This window comes from Athene noctua, chromosome 1 (assembly GCF_965140245.1).
Source record: "Athene noctua chromosome 1, bAthNoc1.hap1.1, whole genome shotgun sequence".
In the NCBI taxonomy this organism is placed as follows: Eukaryota; Metazoa; Chordata; class Aves; order Strigiformes; family Strigidae; genus Athene; species Athene noctua.
In genome coordinates, this window is record NC_134037.1 from 4,532,784 (window position 1) to 4,556,199 (window position 23,416).

At 41.4% G+C, this 23,416-nt stretch overlaps 1 protein-coding gene across 1 annotated transcript in view; it reads right to left on the reverse strand.

The window, feature by feature from the left end:
* PINX1 (PIN2 (TERF1) interacting telomerase inhibitor 1) overlaps nucleotides 1–23,416 on the reverse strand; it is a 61,844-nt gene continuing 38,428 nt past the window's right edge. Inside the window, exon 7 of the mRNA XM_074895464.1 lies at nucleotides 1–2,763. Within this exon, the coding sequence (XP_074751565.1) occupies nucleotides 2,155–2,763 (609 nt within the window). The 3' untranslated portion in view covers nucleotides 1–2,154. The remainder of the gene's footprint in view (nucleotides 2,764–23,416) is intronic.

The window sequence follows — 23,416 nt, forward strand, 5'->3', positions numbered from 1 at the left end:
GGAAACTTTATTCCTTGACTAGCACCTTTTTAAATTGAGATCCCAGAGAGACTGTAAAGCTTAGCTGCTCAAGAGTTAAAAAACCCCATTGGAAACAGGCTTTTTGGCTTCTACTAACAAACAAAAATCCAAACTTGTGGCGAGCAAGAAAACAGAGAGGCTGCTTTGCAGGGGATCCACAAAACTTAGGATGCTTCAATGTAACACCAAAAATTTATTTTGCAGTCTTCTTCCATTGAGAAGATTTTTTTTTTTCCCCTCAAGCATGAAGCTTACTCACAACTCTACAACAACCTCATGGTATTAAGTGGTATTTCATTTAAGGAAGCCAGGGAAGAAGCCCAGCCATAGCAGCTTCATAATGGCTGATATTTGTATAGCACTGAAAAGCAAAGCTACAAGGGTTAAAAAAACTCCTGGCATGCCAGCAGTGAAACACAAGAGAAAGGCATCTTGTTCTCCCTTACAATAAGTAAAACTACAATAATTTTGCTGCAATGAATGAACATGTCCTGAGGGCAAGAAAGGTGCATTGTAAACCAACATCTCTTCAAGAGTTCAGCTGCAACTAAAACATCTGAAGCTGCGTGCTGCAGACTAAGTTTCTTCCATTGGACAATAAAGGCAGCTTAAGGAAATTTTTTCATATTGACATCTGCATCTTGACAATGTTTTCAAAACCACGTTAGGCAACTCAAGTGAGCTAAGACAATAAAAATATGTACCCACTTTATTCAGCAGAGCAGGCCAATGGGATGTTTTCCATTTACACCGATGAAACGCAGCCAGGCCCAAAGTCAAAGGAACAGCTCACGGATTTGAATCCCGGTCAGCTGCTCTGGGTTATGCCACGAGAGCTGGCTGCTCTCAGCCTTGTGCTGTCAGGCTGATGCGGCCAAAGCAATATCAGAACCGGACTCCAGGGTGGCGAATGCTTCTTCCCATTCCACCACTTTACTTCCAAGCTCACCCATCTCTTCTGACAGCTCTTAGCTGAGTGAGATTAACATGTCAAAATTCATGCTGGCTCTTTAAGATCTCATACAGAACTGCTTATGGTAGTGCTGAGTTCCAGCATTACTTACTTCCACGTTTACGACTAGAAACAAGCTCTAATTTGGTTATAAATCTAAACTGCAAGGTTTCAGCGTCTAAGTGGCAGTACTAATGCACCTGACCAGCTATGCTTTTAAAATCCATGTGGCTTCCTAATTTCAGAGAAAAACCCTTGCTCTATCCAAGACAACTTCCTGAATGTCAGATGCATCACTGACAGTACCCTGAATGTTGCTGGGAACCAAAGATTTAGATATGGTTAATAAAGGCACAGCTCCTTCAGCTTTGCTGCAGTTACGATGGTTTGACAAGAGTTAACAACTGGCTAGGAAACAGAGGTATTTTTATTTCATTCTTCAGTACTGACACTCAGGTGTAAACCTTTAGAATAAGTGTTTTGGGAAGAAATAACATTTGTTTTATATCTAAAAGGAGATCAATGAAAAAATGAGACACAACTTTGCAAAAATCAGTGAAAAAAAATACATACAGTTTTGCAAAACTCTTCCTGTTTCCAGAAGGAGAGCTGGGCTATCACAAGTGAAAATTATTATTTAATAATAAAGGCAGTAGTAGGGTGACTTTTTTTTTTTCCCCCCTGGATTGAGAAAAAACACAGTCGGTGTGAAGCAGCAGTCACTACCTCTCACAGTCTTAACCACAGCGGTTCAAACCAGGCCTGATTTCGCGTGCTATTATCCGACCTGAGTGGACCTGCACCAGAGGGAGTCTGGGCTGAAGGCAGCAAAGGGTCTGCTGGGTTCAAAGAGCTCTTGCAAAGCCACTAAGGTGAACCATCTGCCACGCTGCAAGAGGCAAATCCCAACCGGTTTTTACCAAGCCTTGCTTTGCAGACGGGCAAGCCTTCGCCCTACACGTGGATGCCTTTTTAACGTGGCACTGACGCTCCTGCTGGCCTGTCACCATGTTCTCCCTTGAAAGAGTTGTATTTAAACACAGTCTGTGGTTTCAGATGGAGGCAGAGCAGTGTGCTCAGGGCTGGATTACAATGTGATGTCTGGCTGGTGGGTATGCACAGACTTCTTTAACATGCTGAACTTTAAATCACCTCGGAGTCCCAGCTCGACTCTTAAATGGTTAAATGTGGTTTCGGTGCTTCTTTTTCTTTCTCTGCACTCCTTCCGTACACTCATCTGTCTCCTCTTTTTGCTTTTTGTGTTTTTTCTTGTGGCGTTTCTTTTGCTTTGCCTCAGAGTCCTTTACACTGACATCTTCTCCATCGGATACTCCCGTATGGATTTCTCCATTGCCCATGTTTTCATCACAGCTGATACTTTCCTCTTCACGCTGCTCTTTATGTTTCCTTTTCTTCTTCCCCGAGTGACATTCATTTAACGGAACATCCAGTTCCTTTCCATTAAAGCCACCTACCTTAGGTTGTTTCACTTTTGGTTTCTCACAGTGCTCTGTACTCTCCGCCTCATCTCTCTTCTTCTTCTTCTTCTTTTCCTTTTTGACTTTGGTTTTCAGTTCTTCTGAAGGCTCTAAAGTTTTGTCAGCTGTTGGGCAGGAATTGCCTACCTTGGTTTCTGCTTCATTCTGGGCTCCCTTTAGTTTTGCCATGCGCTTGGCAAAATATTCCTGTACAGTGAGAACGCTCTTTACTGTATTGTAACCATCTGCAGGCTCAGATAGCCAGTGATTTTTCTTCTGCTCTTCCTGAGACTCAGGATCGGTAATATCCTCCTGCAGGTGAACAAAGAGGAGCAGGAGTAAGAGTCAGAAATAATGGGTTCAAATGTAACGCTGTTTTGTTTGTTTGTTTTTGTTTTTTCAGACCAATAAGAAAAATATTAAAAATCAAGATGGTGCTTTGAAAATGAATTGCTAAAGTACGGACTTGGACAGAAGTGACGAGCAGCCCTTAATGCCAAAAATAAGAGCAGGTTTAGGGAGAAGAGGTGGCAGTACAGAAGGCAGCAAGAGAATATAGAACAAGACAATTCCCTGTTGTTTTGAATTTCTTACTGTTTACCTACTCCTGTGCAACTCATGCAGATTATGTATAATACTATCACACTCAGTATATTACACTCACTTTGCAAAGGCACATGTCTCTACAAGATATAAAGCAACATGAAAAATAATACAGCACAACCTATTAGCCTGTGGCATAAAGGAAATCCCATGCCTGGAATACCTCTACAGCAAAGTGCAAGAACTTATGATATACAGAGCAATCCAGCATAGATGCATCTCTTCCATCTTATCTGATCTTTAGAAATGTTTGTTTCGTAGCTGGTTTACTGTCATTGTGTCCTAGATGTTGTTATTTAAACACGCTCCATTTGATCATAACGTTATCAGATGGCAAAAACAACATCACAGGTTAGATCTTACAAGGCTTCTGCATACACAAAATAAATAGGTGCTGAACTCTAGCTGCAGGTGAATATCTATAAAAAAGAGTGTAGTATCTAGAATGTAAATATAAAACAAAAAGCAAGGTATAGGTCTGGAGCTGGATGTTATGTATGACATGAAGAGAACCGACTCTGAAAAAGCAAAAAAAAGCAACAAGGTGAAAATACATAACTTGTTAAGCGATCTGTGACTTAAAAAATAAACAACCCCAAAAGGCAGGTGAAATTCAGACTCCTTTACATGGATACTTCGTGCCATATCCTTCTGCTCGGCAAAAGTCACAAATGATTTTTGGAAATGTCCCAACTTTTCCCTTGTTTGTTTCTTGGTTTTTTTTTTTTTTTTTTTTTTTGTGTGTTTTTTTTTTTGTGTGTGTGTGTGTTTTTGTTGTTTGCTTTGGTTTGGTTTTGTTTGTTTGTTTTTAAGCCTCACACAAACTGCAGATAACCAAGCACACCCCCCTGAATGGGAAAAGCTGAGCAGGTAAGGACTGTGTGGAATCCTTACCAACATCTGGCCTACAACACGCTTCTTGAACAGGAAATCCACAGCTAGTACGGTCAAGTGTGGCAAGTATTGACAGAGACACTTCACTCTTATTCCAGTCATAAATACACAGCTAGATCAGAGCATCCACTCTACCCACGTATCCTATATGTTAACCGAATGACTATAAAATGCAACCAAATCAGAGCAGTAACATTTCACACGCACTTGCACTGGCATAAAACAACACAGAGGGTGAAGGCCAGCAGCAAACTGGGAGATATAAAACCACTTATCTCAACCCTTCATACTTATTGCACGATGGTGGAGAGAAATGATCTGGCTCTCTTCAGGGCATCATTAAACTTGCTAGCTGAAGTGGGGTTTATTAGGGTTTGCGAGTAAGGTTTTGCAGGTCTGACTCCTTATGCATCCATAACCTTTACTCACATGAGCAGGAATGCAAAAATTTGTGTCATTAGTGATGCATTACGAGTAGCGATTTCCTCATCCATCTGCTTTCAAGAGAGCTATTCCAGTGGAACCAAAGTAACGCTACACTTGAGATTCCAGTAATGTTTGTGTGGGCACTTATAAAAATTAGGTACTTTTCTTGCAGGAATACCTTGCAGTGTGTCTTCAGGTAAAGTTTATGAAGTAACTTAAAACTATTCGACTTCTGGCAAAGAAGTTTGCAAAGAGATGTTGAACATGGAGGGGGGGGGTGGGAAAAAAAGCATGTGTCTACACACTTCTATACACAGAGGTTACATTTGAGAGGGGAGCCACAGTAGAAGTTTGACAAGGCAGAATCCACAGATTAAATGGATCGAGCTACGTTTGTAGTCGTTCTCTTTTTAGTAAGATATACCTCCCAACCTAAGCAAGCAGCGTTAGTGTGGATCAAAAATAGATGCCCTGCTAAAGCAGAGTTAACCAGGTCACTTTCTTTTCCTTTTCCTTCTACCCACAGCAGGATTTTGACACCTTGAATTGCAAAGTGACAAACAGTCTCCCAGGTTTTCTGCTGCAGATGCCAGCCAGAACAGTTTCCCTCCCCACCCCCATATGTAAAACGCACTTGTGACCAGACCCTGGCCAACCAGGAGAGGATTTTCTCATTCCCTTGGTGACTTCAAGTCCTGACAACTTAATTACTGTAATTGAAGGCAAATATTACGTGAACTCCACACATTTCTTTTATAAAATACATTAGGCATTTAAAAAAAAAAAAAAAAAAAATGTTCTTTTGGTTAAGCTGAGTTCAGAAGGTATGCGTGATCCCAGAAAATAAGAACCTTGCTCAGAAACTCCTTTATTGATAAGAATTTTAATAACCATGGGCCACTGAACACAGAACTAACAGGGCATGGAGACAAGCAAAGAGGTGCCAACCCTAGAAAACCTCTCAGTTTAGGAAAAGCTTATGTGAAGCCATAAATCACCTGGAAAGGCTGTTAAACGCCAGAAATGTTCCCCCTCCCGTGATGTACCTGTCCTAGTAGCCATGGGAACACTGTTGAACTCTAAACATGGGTTTGCTCTAACCTCTCGCCAGGAGACTCACAGTTTATGCAATTCCCCCCCCCCCCCCCCGCTTGCCCTAACACACGCGTATAAAAGTTTCAAAGAAAAATAAGATACACATACGTAAACGTGTACTGTGTGGCTGCAACTTCTGAAAAGCAATTCCTTACGCAAGATAAAAGACAGAAACAAACACCCCTGCTCCAAAGAACTGATGATCACGTAAAAGGAAAAGAGCAATCTTGCTGTAACTGGTGGGAAGCCTGAAGATTGGGCTTTGGAGGAAGTATGTCTGTCCATACCATGAGCTCCAAAACCGTGCACAAAATCAGGCTGAGAAAATGAAGTTAAAAAGAGTTGGGAATACTGGCCTCTAGGGCATTGGTAGGATGGTCCCAAGCAGGAGAAAAGGACTGTTTGAAACATGGTGAAACACGGTGTTAAGTGGAGAATGATTAAGAGGAAACAGGAAAATTCAAGGAGAGACTGGGAAGTGCACAGGAAAAGATGAAGGTCAATTATAGCCAGCAGTGCCCTGTAAATATCATCTGTTTATGTAATTAGTTAAATGTATGGAAAATAATTTGTAACACATAGAGCACTCTAAGTACAACTGTTTTGGTTTTTTGTTTGTTTTTTTTTTTTTTTTTCTGCCTGCTTTCTTCACTTAAGACACACAATGCTGATTTAATCTTTAAGTTAGTACCCTAAACATACGGAGTGAAATCCTGGTTCCCTCGATTCCTGCAGGATCTGGAATGCATCTCTAAGGCATAAAACTCCCAGAGCACCTTTCAGCCACAGTTATTTAGTGAAGAAAAAAAATAGGGGATTATGGTCCATTATATAAACAATTCACATCACATTGTGAAAACTGGCAACAGTAGAAGCCCAAAGTGGAAAGTATTTAGACACTTCATGAAATCAAATGAGTCTGAACCCCAAATATCTTTGCAGATTTAAATCCAAAAAGAAAAAAACCTGCATCCACATGTTACTCTGTGAGGAAAAGAGAGATATAACCAATCAGCAAAGACAAAGGGTGCCAGTACATAAGCAACAGAAGCAGCTTGGATTAATTCAGTGAAGTTTCCCTCCTCTTCAGACTCCAAGTCCTTCTTTCTTAGCACTTGAAGCTTAGAATAGGGGAATCAAAAAAATCCACTGTACTGCCTCAGATCTGCCACATATGAACTACAATTACTCAAGTAATTTCACGTGCCTTTGCTTCGTCATTTGCAAATTGAGGGGGTACTATTTCATGAGCAATTTTGTTAGGTCAGATTCACAAAAATAACACAAAAGTATAGAAGGGGTGAGCATAAAGGCAGAATAAAGCTAAACTCTAATTTCAGTAGCTTCTCACTTAAATTACAGAAAATGCACTAGATGAAGTAAGCAGAGGCTAAACTTCTAGCCTGAGTTACAAGGCAATCACACGATCATTCATAGCTTTAAAATGCAACAACCCCTTTCTGCAGCCTGGCTGAACCACAGTGATTAGCTACCTTCTTGTTGAGAAACCGTAACAATAAGATTAATATAATCCAGCTCTGTTTCTGCTGCTTCAGATCCTCGCTGCAGAGGTGCTTTGGTATGACCCCCATGCAGCGCATAAAACTTGACAGGCAGGAACTGAGGGCATCTCTGTATCTTTTTAACCCAGGTCTAGCTGCAATGGAGAGAAGCACAGCAGATTATTTATGAAGAGTTACTCCGGAGCTTTGCAGACATTAAGGATGACAGAGTCTTGCTTTAAGGAGTTGACAACTTACAGTTAAGTATGAGCATAAACATTTGGAGTGGGATCAAACAGGCAAGAGAGTGAACAAAGACTTGTAGCGTGATGAGTTTAAGCAGGATTAAAATAAATACATGCATAAATAAGGCCACGTACCATCAGTTCTGAAGTCAATTCTGGCATAAGAACAGGTACCCAGGAGGCTCTAATGTTTTCAATTTACCTGATTAAGATTGGTGCACTGCAGACAGCATCTTAAGAAGAACTGATGATAACAGACTTCCACGACATAAAGGGATGATGCAAAGAGAAAAGGGGACAATCTTTGCTGTGTTCATGAGGAAGAGGACAAGCAGCAGCAGATACAAACTACCAACATGAAACTCTGCTAGTAGGAGAAATCTATCAGTATGTAATGTGAAGCCTCAACAACCACTGGGAGTCTCAAACATTGAAAGCAACTCAGACAACTACCAGGAAAGCGTTAGGTAGAGTTAATCCTTCCTTGGAGTGGAAAAATGAAGATCTGGACTCTGGAAGCATCTTCCAGCCCTGTAATGCTTTAAAAATTAAACAGGGATACAATTTGACCTCCTGGTAATAAAAGAGGGTTTAATGAAAGAGATGAAAAGCAGGAACACTAAACCTGGAAAGAAATGGTAGAAATTCAGGTCACCTGCAATTTCCTTCCTTTGTTGACCCTGGTATTCTAATCACCAGGATACCTCACATAACCATAGCAAGGTTTAATTTTGCTGCTATTTATACTGAGTGCCAATATAGCAAGGAATCCACTTATGGGAAATGGAATGAAAATCCTGAATGTCTAATACCTGGCCGTGCTGTATGACATGACAGCCCCTTTTAAAAGGACAAGTTCCAATTACTAGAGAAGCACTTTCCCGTCTGACTCCATAAAAATAAATTCTGTGCTAGAATACATTGAAAAATCAGCTGCTGTCTTGCAGTTGGATATTAACTACTATGCTCCACATGAACTATCAGCTCTGTCTTGCACCCAGCAAAGACAAGGAGAAAGATTAGGAAGTAACTAATGGAAAGGAGACAAGAAATAAACCTTTAAAAAAAAAATTCCAAACGTTTTCTGCATGGAATTATAAAGATCCATTTTTGCCACATCTGCCTCATCTGCAACTACAATGAAAGAGCAGTCAGACTGCTCCTCTTGCAATTAAAAATGCCAAGGATTTTTATTGTAGTAAATCTCTGCTTAGAATAATTCTGGGGTTATTCACAGAATCATTGTTTGGAAGTCATCTCTGGAGGTCTTTAGTCCAGCCTCCAGCCTTGAGCAGGACTACCACCGATGTTAGACCAGGTCAGCTTTTTGTAGTGGAGTCATGGAAACCTTCAAGGACAGAGGTTCCACAATTTTTCTGGCTACCTGTTCTGATGCGGCACCATATCCTAGTGAGGAGGTTTTATTACCACCTAACAGTACCTGTTTCATTCTACTGTATAAATCTAGAGGTGCTTGGTTTTCAAGTACGTTTATATTGTATCTGCTGACTCAATTTTTTATTTTAGTTTTAAATTTTGTGGTGATGTGTTTCTATTAAAACTGCATTCAAATTCTCCCAGGCTGTCTTGTAATTCTATTTTATATTTTTGCCAAAAGCTCATCCCTCAGCGAGTGGCCAATGTTAGCGTTTTCATTTATTCTTATAATTCACACATTACTACTGCTAAAATAGAAAGCCACTATCTCTCTTGCTGAATGTAATCTCTAGGTAACCAAAATGCCATTTGCTTGTCATATAAACAATACACTTTTACTGCTGTATGACGTACTGGATCCCAGCCTGTTTCCATCAGTGAAACAGGAGCCATACAATAACCTGTAATTCTCAGCCGGGTTTTGCCTTCAGCCTGAAAACAACAGTGTAACAGGAAGAAACAGGGTTGCAAAAATGCAATGGATTAAATTTTGTCCAGAGACTTGATTACAAGGATAGTCATGGGGTTTCATTCCAGCTGTCATTATCAGATCCTGGTCAGTCCTACAGTACTAACAGTTACAATACCAGCACTTAACAACACCTGTATTTCTAACGGGGAACCCTGATACCGTGTTGCACAGAGCACACAAACTTCTTCCTGCTGTTCTTACACTTTTCAGGCAAAAAAAAAGAAAAAGAATTCATTTAAGTTGTAGCAAAGAAAGGCAGTGAGTAAAGTCCGTGAGCAGAAGGCAGCCTGTGAAAGGTTAAGGGGTGAGATAACACGCAAGTGCTGAAGACTGAAGGCACCTAAGGGAAAGAGTTAAAAAACCAGCACACCGCAGAGAAGAAAAATCCTTTTCATATCTTGAAAGAGAGACACTTAGATATCCCTGCGACATCTCATTTCACTCCAGCTACACTGCTGAGGCCAGCAAAACCTCTTTTCCTTTGCATTTCCTTGCAAATTACATCTGTGCATTAGACTGAATATAAACAAAACTAAAGGAAGAGATTTCCCCTAGGATCTCTCTATTGGCACGATACAGAGATCCAAACATAGTGACTTCATCTTCCCAGAAGCACCTAAATCAATTCTAACCGTTCTGTTCTCACCTTGAATAACAGAGGAAGTATGGTCCGGCAAAGCGAGCGCAGGACTGGGAAGGTCACGTTTCCCAAGTTCTCTTCCCAGCTGGTGGGAAACCCTGGAGAAAAAAAATCATTCCCTCCAGCTCTGGCACAGGTTATCAAAGCACAAAACATGCCTTATCAACTATATGAAACTTGCAGCAGAGCTAAGAGATTCGTTAAGTGTTTGCAAAGTGCTTTGAGATCCTTCAAAGAGGTATCACAGATGTGCAAGGCACTAAGGCAAGTACTGAAATAACCCCACTGCTCCACTCACCTGACAGCCCTCCATGGGCACGACACTTAACAGAGACCTGACACATCACAATTTTTGTCTGTTCTGTAATATACTGTCTATAATCAAATCATCAAGAGACTCTCAAATATAATATTTTAAAGGAGCGGGCAGGACTATAATCAAACCAGTGCAGACTGGTCTTTTTGTCTTGTACCCATCCTCTAAACGTCAATGCCTTGAAATGTCCAGGACAGTCATCCCAGTAGTGTCATTCCAGTCCATGTAGTAACTGCAAGGCACACTCAGAAACAATCCAAGTCATCTTCACACAGTAGTTTACTACTGTCACGTCATTCCCTGGGCACTTTTCATGATCCCTTTGTAATGTGTGAGGAACAGGCAGCTGCTGTTAATCCTTTCTAATCAGCATTCAGAGGACCAAACCCTTCTTCATTCTTGAGTTCAGGATTTCTTCCTATACCCCACAGATACAGAAGAAACTGAATGGACATGAGAAGTAACAAGTGGGCTTGGCCAGCCAAACTCTGAATCCAAGCAAATGTATTAATTAAGGGCTCTGAAGATTTAAGACGCCAAGATAAACCACTGAGAGAAAGGATGCAATAAAAATCAATGCAAGCACGCAGAGAGAAAGGCGTTCTGGTAGCAATTCTGAGAGCAAGCGCAGTCAGCATTACAGCTTGGCTTCTGGTAGAGGAAACTACATGTACTTTGAAATCTGAAAACACCACCCACCTGTATAAAAACTTCACTCTTTTCTAACAGTAAATGGAGAAAAGCGTATCTGTGTATAAATAAAGTGCTTCTAGGAGCATTTGAAGCAGACCATTTAACCAGCCAAACCTTCCCCCCTTTCCCATTCCCCTTAGAAAATGCTTCTCAAAAGGAAAATACACACTTGAAACTCTTCCGCTGCTTTGCTCTGAGAGGGCAATATGCTCGAGAGCTGACCCACGTATCAAAATCCAGTCAGACTTCTGCGCAAGGGTACAGACATTTCCTGTTTTTCAGCACAAGCAGTGGCCGAGGAGCTGCTGAGAAATATCTTGTGTCACTTTTTAGTCACTTATTTGTTAAGTGTGCCTTCATCATGACTTGGTTCCTCTTCTCTAAGCAGGTGTGAAGTAGTATTCTCAGCACAGGAAAATGAATCAGAACACGACAATTTAGAGCAGCATAGACCATAAATACCAGCAGAGCCCTCCTGCCTGAAAGCCTGCAGACTAAAAGACAGATGCACAAACCCAAGACAAACAGCAAGAACGAGAACTCAAATCTGAACTACAACTGTACGGATGTGTACGCTCATTTTTTTTCTTCTCTCCCATCTATAGGGGTCTGAAGAAAAGAGTTTCTCTGAGGAAAGCGTTTTATTTTTCAAGGAATATCACTCATGCAGTCTACCTACAGTTCATACAGATCTTATTCTTGTTCTCAAGAATTCACACAGTGCAGCCCTGCAACTATAACCAAGCCAGGTACAATCTCCTTGCAGCCTCCTTTCATAAATCGATGCATTTTTTTCTCCATTGCTGCCTTCAGTTTTGGTGATTCCTTGCACAACTATCCTGACAAGTCAACTCCTCAGATCAATTCAAATTAGCACTCATCGTCTCCCCCCACAAACCAACTCTTCTACGCTACGCTTCACAACACTACTCCGTTTTCAAACACAGACGTGTTTAACTAACCATATTGCCCGTGTCCTACCTTACCCTTTTACTATCTGATATGTGTAACATCCTGCCCTTGTTCTGTCCATCATTTTATTGTAAGCTCTCTGGGGAAGCAATTAGCCCACATGTGAACACTATATAACATAATTAACAAATAATAACCACCGAGAAATGTAGGCCAAAAAAGCAAAGTTATCAGAGCAACATTTCTGCAGAGACTTGTATTGTTCTGTACTCTCTTGCAGCGTTAGCTTCCAAGTTCCTGGAGGCACATACTATACTCCAAGAAGCATAAAAGCAAAGGTGAACACTGTGCTTTAAAGAAGACATAAGATGTTCTGACTGTATTTGGCTTTACAGGCTTCGCTAGTTTTCCACATTCATTAACATTAGCAGCAGTAAGTATTTACACAGAACACTGCAGTTAATAAATTTCAGAATTCAAGGTGAAAGGCTTATAATTTGGTTCTAAATTAACTTTGGCAACGAGAGTATCAAAGGAAGGAAAGACAGGATGACTGTAACCCTGAGCAAGATGCAACACAAACTTTGTAAGTGACATCATTTAGTACGGAAAAAACTGCTTGAGGCGGCAAGGACAGAACCTCCGTTCTTGGGTATTCATCCCCAAGCTCCACAACAGCTAGTAGGGAATGGCAGCAATTGCTGCTGTCCTAACTGGGAAAGCCTAAAAGCTTGTCTTATTTCAGGAGGAAACAAAATATTTCCTGTTCCTAAGGCTCCCAACTGTAGGACAGGTATTTCGGCCTCTTGCCCACTTGCTAGAAAGTGTAGAGAGTGAAGGGATCTTCAATGCTGACTCCATCCCCTTGATACCGAAAAATAAGCCAGGCTGTTCAGGTGACAATTAGACAAAGGTTTCTAAAAAGCCAGAAGCAGACTTCCCACTTCATGGGGAGCTAAGGAAGCATAAAGAAGGATGAAAGAAGGGAAGAAAAGGAGAAAGGATCAGTTTCAGTGGTTATTGGGATGAAGAAAGATGGCACTTGGGATGTACAGAGGATGAAAAATGTGCAGGAAAGAAAAGGGAGAAAGTATGTGATTACATCTCCACATTCCTCATCCTTAAGGACGTTAGCAACAGTGACCATACTCTGAAATGCTGATTTTACATCCAGCACTAGGTGATCTTGTCTTGAAACACCAAATTAAGGTGGTCCCTACTAAAAACATGACAGTGACCAGACTACTTCAGCCACAAGGCAGGTGGAAAACTTGTCAGCAAGGAGTTGGCACTACTTTATAGGTGATCCCTGAAGGCTACAAGTGCCAGCATGACCTATGCAGCCTTGTAGCCTGAGCAAGACAGAGCACGTACACTGTGACCTGTAACAACGATGCCGGCTTTTCATGGTCAGTTTGTGAAATCTGCAATCTTTGGCAGAACTCTGGTTCTATCAACCTGCAAAACAACTTATGTGTTTTAACCTAAACAAGCAAGCCGTTTGAGGAGAGAATAGCTTAGATCAGCATGTACACTACCAAGCCCTGCTTCAATGCCAAAGAAAATCTTAACTATCCAAGCGAAGACCAGAATTCTTGGGCTTCAAAACCAACAGCTAGGCATACGACATTGAAACAGTTTGTACCCTCACAGTCAGGGTCTTATCTCAGCTTTTCTGCTCATAAGCAACCCAGCTCTCATCTCCCAAGCCCTAAAGGTGAAACCATTTCATTTATTTGTGTTTCACATCCATACCCATCCAGACTGCTCTTGGGTTTACATTACTTTTGTTCCCTGGGAGTAAAGAGCCTCACTTTCCACCTTCAAATCCCACCTCAGACTTCATTTCCTTTGGCTTTCTTTCCATGGCTGACCTTTGTGTTTCTGCTCTGCTTTTCTTGCCTCCCTTTGACTTCTGCACCTTGCAAAGCATAGCCTTCATTTCACACCCTTCTTTGCTGATCCCCTTCCAATTTAACTTTTCTTTCTTTTTTTTTTTTTTTTTTTGAGCGATGGTTGCTTCTATAATTTTGACCTGGGTGAGTTTTAAAGACACACATGTCTTTCATTATGCTAAGTATTAGCTTTATGGTACTGCATAAAGATTTAGCGGTAACGTAAAAAACGACAATGAGAAAATCCCCTTGCCTGTAATTCCAAATACATTTCCTAGGATTTTATTATTAACACTTTATGCAATGCCCTAAGGGGACTGAAGTGCTCTATGGTTGCCGAGTGAACCACACAAAACATATAACCCGTGCCTCAAGGGACTTGCAGGTTAAAGCTATGAGTGGGTACAAAACAATACAAATAATTGCCAGGTAGGCAATCCCGCAGGAAGCGTGTGTGTTCCAAGCCGGAACGTCTCCTGGCACAGAAGCTTTGCAAAAGGAGTAGGAATGGGATGCTTATCACAGCTTAACAGCAAACTGCTCCAGGAATAAGCAGCAAAGTGAAGCGAAGACTCAGGAGGAAATGTCAGATTAAAGGAAAGACCAATTTGTTCCCAGTGTCTCATTTACTTCTAATACTCTGCTCTCTACAGGTAAGCAAAGGCGAAGTGTGAGGCACAGCTGCTGTCTCCAGTTCCTCAGCCACATCGTGGGAAGCTGTTCTGTTGAGAGACAAGCGGTGGTGCTTGGGGTCCCACATCCTTAGTGGAAGGCTTGGAGTAGTTCATGTAGACGTCCTAAGTGTACTGAAGCAGAGAGAAAGCAGATGCCAGATAGCACAGAAATTCTTGCTTTACTCTGAGCACTAAAAACGAGACCCTTGCCCACCAGACCTGAGTGGCCTAGCATTTATCAAGAGTGCTGAACCTTTAGAAGATTTTGTTTACCCCCAATTAGACTCTTAACAAACTACCCTTAAAAGCTGCTTTCTACTTTTGCTTTACCTCCTTTCAGTCAATCTTCCTACTACCCTACTCTCATTAGTTGAGCCCTGTCCTAATCCCTTCTGCTACCTGCAAAAGCTGGGTGGTCCCCCCATCTTGAGCAGAGCTCCACCAACAAGGCAGTCAGTCTCAAATCTCAGCAGTGACTCAGCAATGCCAGCTCAGTTTTATTTCTTCCTTTCATTACCCCACACTTCGTGCCATAAGAAAAGCCGAGAGGCGGAGCCACGGAGTTTTTAAAGAAGTCATTCCAAGCAGAGCAGAAGGTCACAGCTACTCCAAGATCTGAGCTACATTTTTCATTTTAAAAAGGATAGTTGTAGTAATTCTAAGCAAAGCAACTTGGCTTCCTGTGGCTTTGCATCTTGTGGTTGGATGACCCCATATCTAATGAAGTGCAAGCTCTGATAGAAACTGTTCCTGTGGTTACAGCATTTATAACGGCTTTCCCCTGTGTGGATTCTCTGATGTCCAATAATACAGTTGGGCTCAGCTGGGAAAATACTTTTTCTTTCCTTTTTATGAGACCAGTTATTTTCACAAAGAGTAGGAACTTAATATTTGTAATGCTGCTGTCTGTCTATGTAATGTGGTTGAAATCAGTGAGAGAGGTCAGAATAGAAAAATGGAATAATCACATATGTTTAATTGACCTGGAAACCAGGCTTTAAGTACTTGAAAGGATAGTAAAAGAAATTAAATATTGATAAATATGAAGTAATGCGCTTGGGTGAAAGATAACCTAACCTTAAATAGTATAAAAATTAGGAAGTCAGGACATATTTCAGCAATCCATCCAGCCTGCTACTGCTAGCTCTGCACGTCTAAAATGTGGTACACATTCACAGTTGGACAAGTTTAAAGGCAGAATGCCGCAGATACAGATTAAAAAGCAAATCCATGTAACGCTGATTAAAGAAGTCCAAAGTCCCCAACAGTAAAGTGAAGCATGCCAGTACCGCTTACCATTAATGCAGATTCATACTACCTTTAAACCTCAGACATGTCTCCTTCACGAGAACATGATTCGTGATAAAAGGTAAGTGTTGATTTAAGATGGAAGTGAGGCTCAATCAGAAATAGGAAAACAATAATGACAGCATAAACCCCCAGTAAAGACCATTTAGAGTAACTGGCTGATTTTTGTGCTGAGGCAGATGAGCAGCAGTCACAGAGTCTGTTCCACCACCTCTGCCGCAGAGGAAATCACCTCTAGAAAAGCAGCAATAACATTCAAATGGAAGCAGTAAGGGTAAGGTGCAGATGGCAACCATTAACACTACTATTTTTGCAGCAATCAACACCTCCTGAAGAAAAAAAAAAAAAAAGAATCCATGCTAAGTCATAGGTGGTAAGAAGCCAACATATCACTAAAGAGGAGGAATTGTTCAATTATTATTCTGGTTATGAGCACTGCAAATGCAGGCACTAACATCCATGTTACAACCTGTTATCAACCACAGTATGTTGAAGGGATTAAAAGCTAACGTCGCACCACCATTCCTCTTAAAATCCTGTGCCAGGCCAGGGTCTTCCAATTTCTCAGCTTAAATATCCATCCAGTTGCAACATCAGACCAACTTTGTTTGTTCCTAATGAAAGAGGTGATTCACTTCCTTCCAAGGAGCTACACCGTAAAATGTTGATTAAAGCGCAAACTGCCCCCAAAATTTAAAGCGGAGGGAAAAAGAATACAAAGTGAGGTGTAAAAGAAGATGGGAGTCGAGGGGAAAATCAAAGCAGAGGTTTCACCAGGAGGTAGAGATTTTATCAAAGCGATTGGTTCATTAGGCAGAAAATTTGACTGTGCGTTAACAGTGTTACAGTAGTGTTTTTCGTTAGTGAGTTCTTCAGGGCAGACACCTTTGTCTTTATACTTGTAAAACACCAATTAGTATCTTGGGCAGACTACAAACAAATCAACATTAAAACAAAGCAGCGAAATAGAACCATTTGTATATCCTGTTATGCCTGGAGTCACTAGGACAGATTTAACTCTCTGGAGAGAGACGTTACTCTCTTTTCGGTAATAGTCTTGCCCATGTGTGCAGCGTGTCTGTAGTAGTTAAAAAGCACAAACTTTGATTTATCTCCGTGCTTTGGTTCAGAAGGAGTTCACCATAGGATGCCACTCTGGGAATTCTTGTTACACTTTTTGTGTACGTGTACTCAAGCTAGCTTTAAATTACTAACAGTGTAACTGCAGGAGCAGAGTCCCCCTCTGCAAGGTGCAAAGCCCACCCAGCACCCTGCTAAGCACCACACAGGCCAGCTCTGTGGCATCATTGCTTTCCCAACATGAAACTGAGGGTACTTATTACACATCCTCTGAAGGGAGATGGGCACCATTTGGGAATTTAAAGACCGCTGGAATGGTACTGGAGGACCACACAGGATGGAAGGAGCCAGATCTGGCCCAAGCTCATCCATACAGTGCAACTGGGAAGGGTCCCAGGCACAAACCATCTCCAGAAGTGCAAAGGGAATTTGTCTTGGTGAGACTCTGAAGCAGAGCTTGCGAGGGAACATATTTGTGTGGATGACTAGTCACCAGGACCCAGAAGGGAAAAGGAGTACCAAAATATATTAGCGAAGGCACACGGAGTAACTCAAGAGAACTTAATCCAAAGTCACAGTAAGCTTCCCCTTCAACCTGCCCTACCCTATACAGCATCTTCCCCTACTTCCCACGCACTGGCTCTAAACTGGAAAAGCCATTTAATATTGTTTAACTCCTTGAAACATGTTCAGAGGAAAGGCCAGACACGGCAAAAATCTGCTGGTTTAGAGTCACAGTAATGGTTAAGATGCCATACTACAGATTCAGAGTCTGAGTCTTCCCCTGATTCACACTAAGGGCTGGCCAGGTTGTAGTTGCTGTATGTAGAAGGATGGTAATTTAGACTCATGACTGAAAAACACTGAAAATATGCCAGCCACATCTTTGTCTGGCATGCCAGAAGCTATTAAAACTCTAACCATGGCTGCTAGCAGGAATGCATGATTTGGGGTTTACAAATCCTAGAGCAAGCTTAATGTCAAAGGCTGGAAGAGAACAACAGTCTTATCTCCATGTCCCCACTCCTCATGGCAAAGAAATAATGATCTTAAATAGTAGCAACAGAGATGCAATTTTAAGAGTTGGAAAAGCCTTCCCGCGTTTAGTCAAGCACACAACAGACTGCAGAGTTTGTGGAGTTCTTGTAAGACAGGCACTCATTTAGTGGGTTGTTTTTTTTTTTTTTCTAAATGTATCTGTCAGGAATGATGCAAGCAGAGCTGATCCCTCTTAGAGAAAAGGTGATGGATTTGGTGAGCCCTTAAGGTCCTTTCCAAACTCACCTCCTACGAAAAGAAATCCAATGCACAGAAACACAGAGGAGAGGAATAAACAACGGTGTCCTACAAGTGGAAAATGGCCCCAGATCACCTTGTATCTTGTCCTGAGAAGTTCTGGTGGACAGCAGCTTGGTAAGAGAAAAGGGTGAGATTTTGAGATGTCGTGAAAGAGTTAACTATTCAAACAGGTAATACCTGAATTTTGAAAGAATTTGGCCACCAGAGCTACTTCCCTGCAACAGTTACAAGAAGCTGCTGCCAATGTTAACATCAGAAGGCAGATACTGACAGGTTTTTTTTGCCCAGTCAGATGCTGGTATTGACACTCATTTCGACAAGCCAGTACAAACATGCATGAAAGGACATTTACTATAGCAACGGCTTCTCAAGTAACTAAGGAATTTACCAACAGTCATGAAATCTCTGGCAGGCGGGTGGAAGGCGGTGGGTTTAGCTTCCCAAATGTCCTGGGGCACGGAAAAGCTGATGCGATTCACGTAACAACGGTTCCTACCACGCTGGTGAAGCCTGAGTAGTTTAAGAGATGAGTGACAGCCTCTCCAAGCCCTGCAATATGCAACAGGAACTATTGAAAACTTGGTAACGTGTCCTTTCGGACAGTGGCCAAGTGATGTAGAGGATGGGTGATAAAATTATAGTTGCAGGTCAGGCTCCTTGTGGGATAATGGGTATTTTTGCTGAACCAACAGTTTCTCGAATTTTTCTTTAGACTGGAAAGCAAACAGCAAGTTTTCTTACACAAGACTTAACTGACCAGTTGTTAAAACTCAAAGCAATAAAGAGTATCTCTTCAATTATAAAAGCTTCAAAATGCTTTACCAGCATTAGACCTAAACAGGACTAAACTACTGAAAATAAGGGAAACCTGCAAAGAACTACAAGTATCAGAGGTACAAGTAAGGAAGGGTGGGTACAACTGCCACCCAGATTTCTGTCTCTGCATTTTACACCCCAGTTCACAGCACACCATCTAACCAGTCAGCGTAACTCTGTGCTAGTGGAAAAGGTAAAACTGTTTCAGAGAGAGAAAGCTGATCTAATTTTGCAAAGTCTAGGGGAAGGGTGAGCTGTGCACAAGGTGCGGTATGTTCCCTCGCTGACTGGGATCTTCACACCCAGTGCTCAGACCAGTTTCCAGTTTTCCTGTCCTGAAGAAAAGAGGATGTGGGTGTAAGCTTGGAGCTGAACTCCCAGCTTGAGCTGCTCTGTTCCTCAGAAGACCAGTCTCAGCATCCCTATATTTGGATTTTGAATCCAAAACTGTCAAAATTTATGCCTTTAGTCCATCACTAATCTGAAGGCAGAAGAATAACCTGAGTCTCAACAAATTTAATCTGGTCTCAGATTCATCGCATTTTAGGAAAAGATTCTCCAACTGACACCAGCAGTTGTGCCTTTGTCTTTAAAGCAGAGCTGAAACCAATATGAATCCTGGAGAGCCAATAGCCATGTAAGACAGACAACCTGAAAGGTTCCAAGATGTTTTTTTAAATACCACAAGAGAACATCTGGATAGGTAGCTGACAGTATGCTATAGATGACAGATTAGCCAACTCTACAGGGTACAATTTGCATCTGATTCATGGGGACTGGAAGAGAACTAGAAAGTTGAGATTATAATGAGATTAATCATACGACTCGAGGGACCCCATTCATCCTGCTGCTGAGGGGTCCTAGAGCCACTTTGTACTATCTGAGCTGCATTTAGGAAGTTATTTGGGGTTTGCTGGGACAGAAACATATCTGATTGGAAGGAGGGCAGAGATAAAACTTTGCTGGTTTTCCAATCAAAGACAGCCTGTATCAAAGTTATGTGACCACGAGCTGAGATTAAGGACTGTAGTAAACCTCAAATTCCAAACTAGGGCTGAAAAGCTTTGAGATTTAATGCTAATAATTCATACAGCTCTCCCATTTACCAGGAGTGACTGTTAAAAAAAAATAAAATAAATCAATCAATCTGGAGGAACCGTTCTGCATCCTGAAACAAAGGGAAAGGATGAGATCATACCTATTTCTTCAGCCTTTGTGACGTCTCAAAGTTAACATATGAAACAGATGAGGAGACTCACATTAGCAAGGGATGCCAATGTCATAGCAATAAATAAATGTTCAAATATTAAGGCTGCACCTTCAGCTAATGCAGCAGCATACTACAACTGCTGTCAAACCTGGCCAAACTGCATCAGTCCCAGGATCCTTGGGTAACTGAAGATTTGGTGCCAGAGTTACCTGAAGGTAGACTTCAGAGCACAGCCACTATATGGAGAGCTCGGTTGCCAGGCAGGCAATTAATTAGAAAAGAAATATTGTGCACTTCCAAAGTCTCTTTCCCACTGTGATCTTCTGTGTTGAACTTGGCATTATCATGGAGTTCTTGGGCTGTTCTACCAACAGGAACAGTAAGGCTCAGAAAGCACTGAAGCAGTTTGCCCCAAACCGCACAGCATCAATATTTCATGTGGGACTCCTGGTTTTGTTCCCAGATTTCTCTCCCTGGGCTTTGGCCACTGAGATACACTTCTACATGCGGCCAGAAGAGCAGCTGCAAGCTGGGGCTTCTTGTGCCTATCTTAATGGTGAAAATCAGGAATGAAATCTAGCTGCTAAGTGTAAGAGAAATGAGCCGGTCTAACCAATTCATAACTGTGTTTATATTTTTTCCAATAATTGGTTACTGATGTAGGGTCACAGCACAGACTCTGGCTGAGATCCTGAGGTCCAAGGCTCGGGCAGTCGTGGTGGAGGGTTCTCTTTGCTCCAATTCACATTCCTTTGACTTAGACCCTTCATTTCTAGGTCACATAAAGACAATACATAAAAGAAAACCTCTGATGTTCATCTATAAAGACACTCAGTGTCCAAATAACCCCCTCTCTGAGGACAATTTTTGTCTGACCTTTGTTCTAAATCTGATAGCACAACTCTTGATTTTCATAAAACTCTTAGAAAAAACAGTTGTGTTTTTTTTTTTTTTTTTTTTTTTTAACTTAATTCACCTTCTGGTAGAAGTCTAAACAAACAATTAGGAGTCATGCTAAATTTATGCCCTTTGGGAAAAAAAAAAAAAAACCACAACAGAAAACACTACAATGTCTACAGAGATGTCTATTGACCCAGCAGTTATCTGAAATGTGGTGGGTTTTTTTGCTGGCACAAAACCAGCTTTCTAAACAGCCAGTGACCCACTTTCACCTAGCTGGCCTCTGAAGTTGAGAGAAGATTCATACCCTCTAGACGTTAGAGGCTCTGTTTGAAGTCACTGCTGTCAGGAGATGGTCAGTTTACGTCTCCTGTCCTAGGACAGGAAAAGGATGCACTCTCAGCTCCATGTGTTGCAGTGAGATAAGCACAAAGATTTCTGTCCTATGCCCTTATCAGCTTTTCCTGCTACTCTCCAGAACAGACACAACCAAGACTGGCAGTAAAAATTAAACTTGCTTAAGCAAAAGGGGAAAAAAAGACCAAAAAAAAAAAAAAAAAAGACTCAAGTATTTCCCATAACTGTAATTCAAAAAGGTAGACGTTCTGGGAAAAATCTCATGTTAGGACTTCGGGAGCACTGAAAACTACCTAAATCTTCTGTATCCTCAGTATAAACTGATCTGCTCCTGCAACACACCCAGGATGACTTACATTTTAATACAAATCTCAGTAGTTAAATAGCAGTCTACTACATAAAAGACAGAAATATTTCAATTGCAAATAAAACCAATTAACTGACAAAATGACAATCCTCGCATATGGAAATTACGTGGATATATTAAAACTCTTTTTCCATGGTTTTCTTTGCTTTGCATTCTCCCTCTGCTGCTCCCTCCTTCTCTTTATGTTACTTCTGTCCTTCCACCTCAGCTTCTTAGTGTGCAGAGGACAGACTAGACAAAGCCTCCAAGGACCTTGGCTCATCTCCCATCTTTCCACCGCCTGCCCACATATGATTTAATGTATGAGTACTTCAGTCTCCACCCTGGATAGAATTGGTGCTACTCCTTGTTAAAACATTGTCATCCACATGTGAGATGGACTCCACATCACAGTGGCACACTGGTCCAATAAAGGGATTTTAAAGGTTTCTTTCTAGCGTTGTGGAAGATGCAGTTGAGCTTCCCAAATTCTCCTCAAAAGCTACTCTGGTGGGCGAGCAGCCCCGTCAGGATCATACATCCATGCCTACATATGTATGTTGTGGTTTTGATGCCTACTGACGCAATCAGTCAGGGATGGTTCAAACCGCCTGTGCAGTGCAGGTCCAGGAATCAAGACCCCACCATCCCTGGCTTTACACCAATCACCCAAGTGAGAGCAAGTGGCATTGACATTCATCACCCCAACAAGACAGATATACATCCCAAGCGCCCCTTTAACACATCAACACCACTTTGGGAAGCATCCTCAACTCAGATTGAACGTACAGGTGATAAATAAATCTTCCAGATAGAAACCAAGTTCTCAGCCTCTCTACAAAGCCCCACTTTGACCTCCCAAAGTATATAAAACCAAACAGCATTTAGCACAAACCCAGACATCATTGCCAAATGGCACGTTTGAGGAACACCAGCAATTGCTCTTATGCTCCTCCCCAGCCCTCAATATACATCACTATTAAAATTATGACTGCTGACCATCTATTGTTGCCTTTCTGAAGTACCAAAACACAATCCATTCTTGCCCACAGAAAGGAAATAAAGCAGCACGGTCATTTTATACACTTAAACAATTTTAGAAAATACACCACACTTTGATTGCATCAGCTATGAAATACACATCGTAGATGTCATGGGTTGCCATAAAACCAGGGGGAGAATTTAATGATGTGCAAGGTATCACTGAAAGGCACGCCACAGGAAAGCCTGTGTTCAAGCCTGGTTCAAGACTAATTTCTTCTAGGACAAGGTATTTTGGTAAAGTTTAAAAGAACAGCCCAATTACATCTTTAAAAGCACACAAGATCCTCAAACATACTAACTTTCCAGGTGACCTAAAGACCTACCTATGTATCTACACAGAAGAACATCTGGAGATCCAAAATGAACACAAGCCACTGAAGCCATAATCCAGGTATTGGTTCTTCAGTCTAAGAAGCTTCTAAAATTTTATTTTTAATATTAATGTGCTCCTGATATATTTTACCCTTAAACCTGACTCGCTATCCTCACTAAAATGAAAAAAACCCCTTCCTTTTATTTATGGAATACCAAAACGTAGTTTGTTACTCTTACTGCTATTGAGTACTTTTCAAAAGGAAGATGTTGATATGTTAGCATTTCTTTAAGTCTTTCTGCCATTTCTCTTTCAGTTCTGCTACAATAAAGAAAAATTTACTCACTCAAATCCCCTGCAATAATACAAAAAGATGGAAAAGACCGATGACAAAATGATCCTTGGGCAAGACAAGAACTATGGTGATGGCATCAAAAATGTCAAATATTCCTTCTAAACCAAACTGGAATGAAACAAGTATTTTAAGA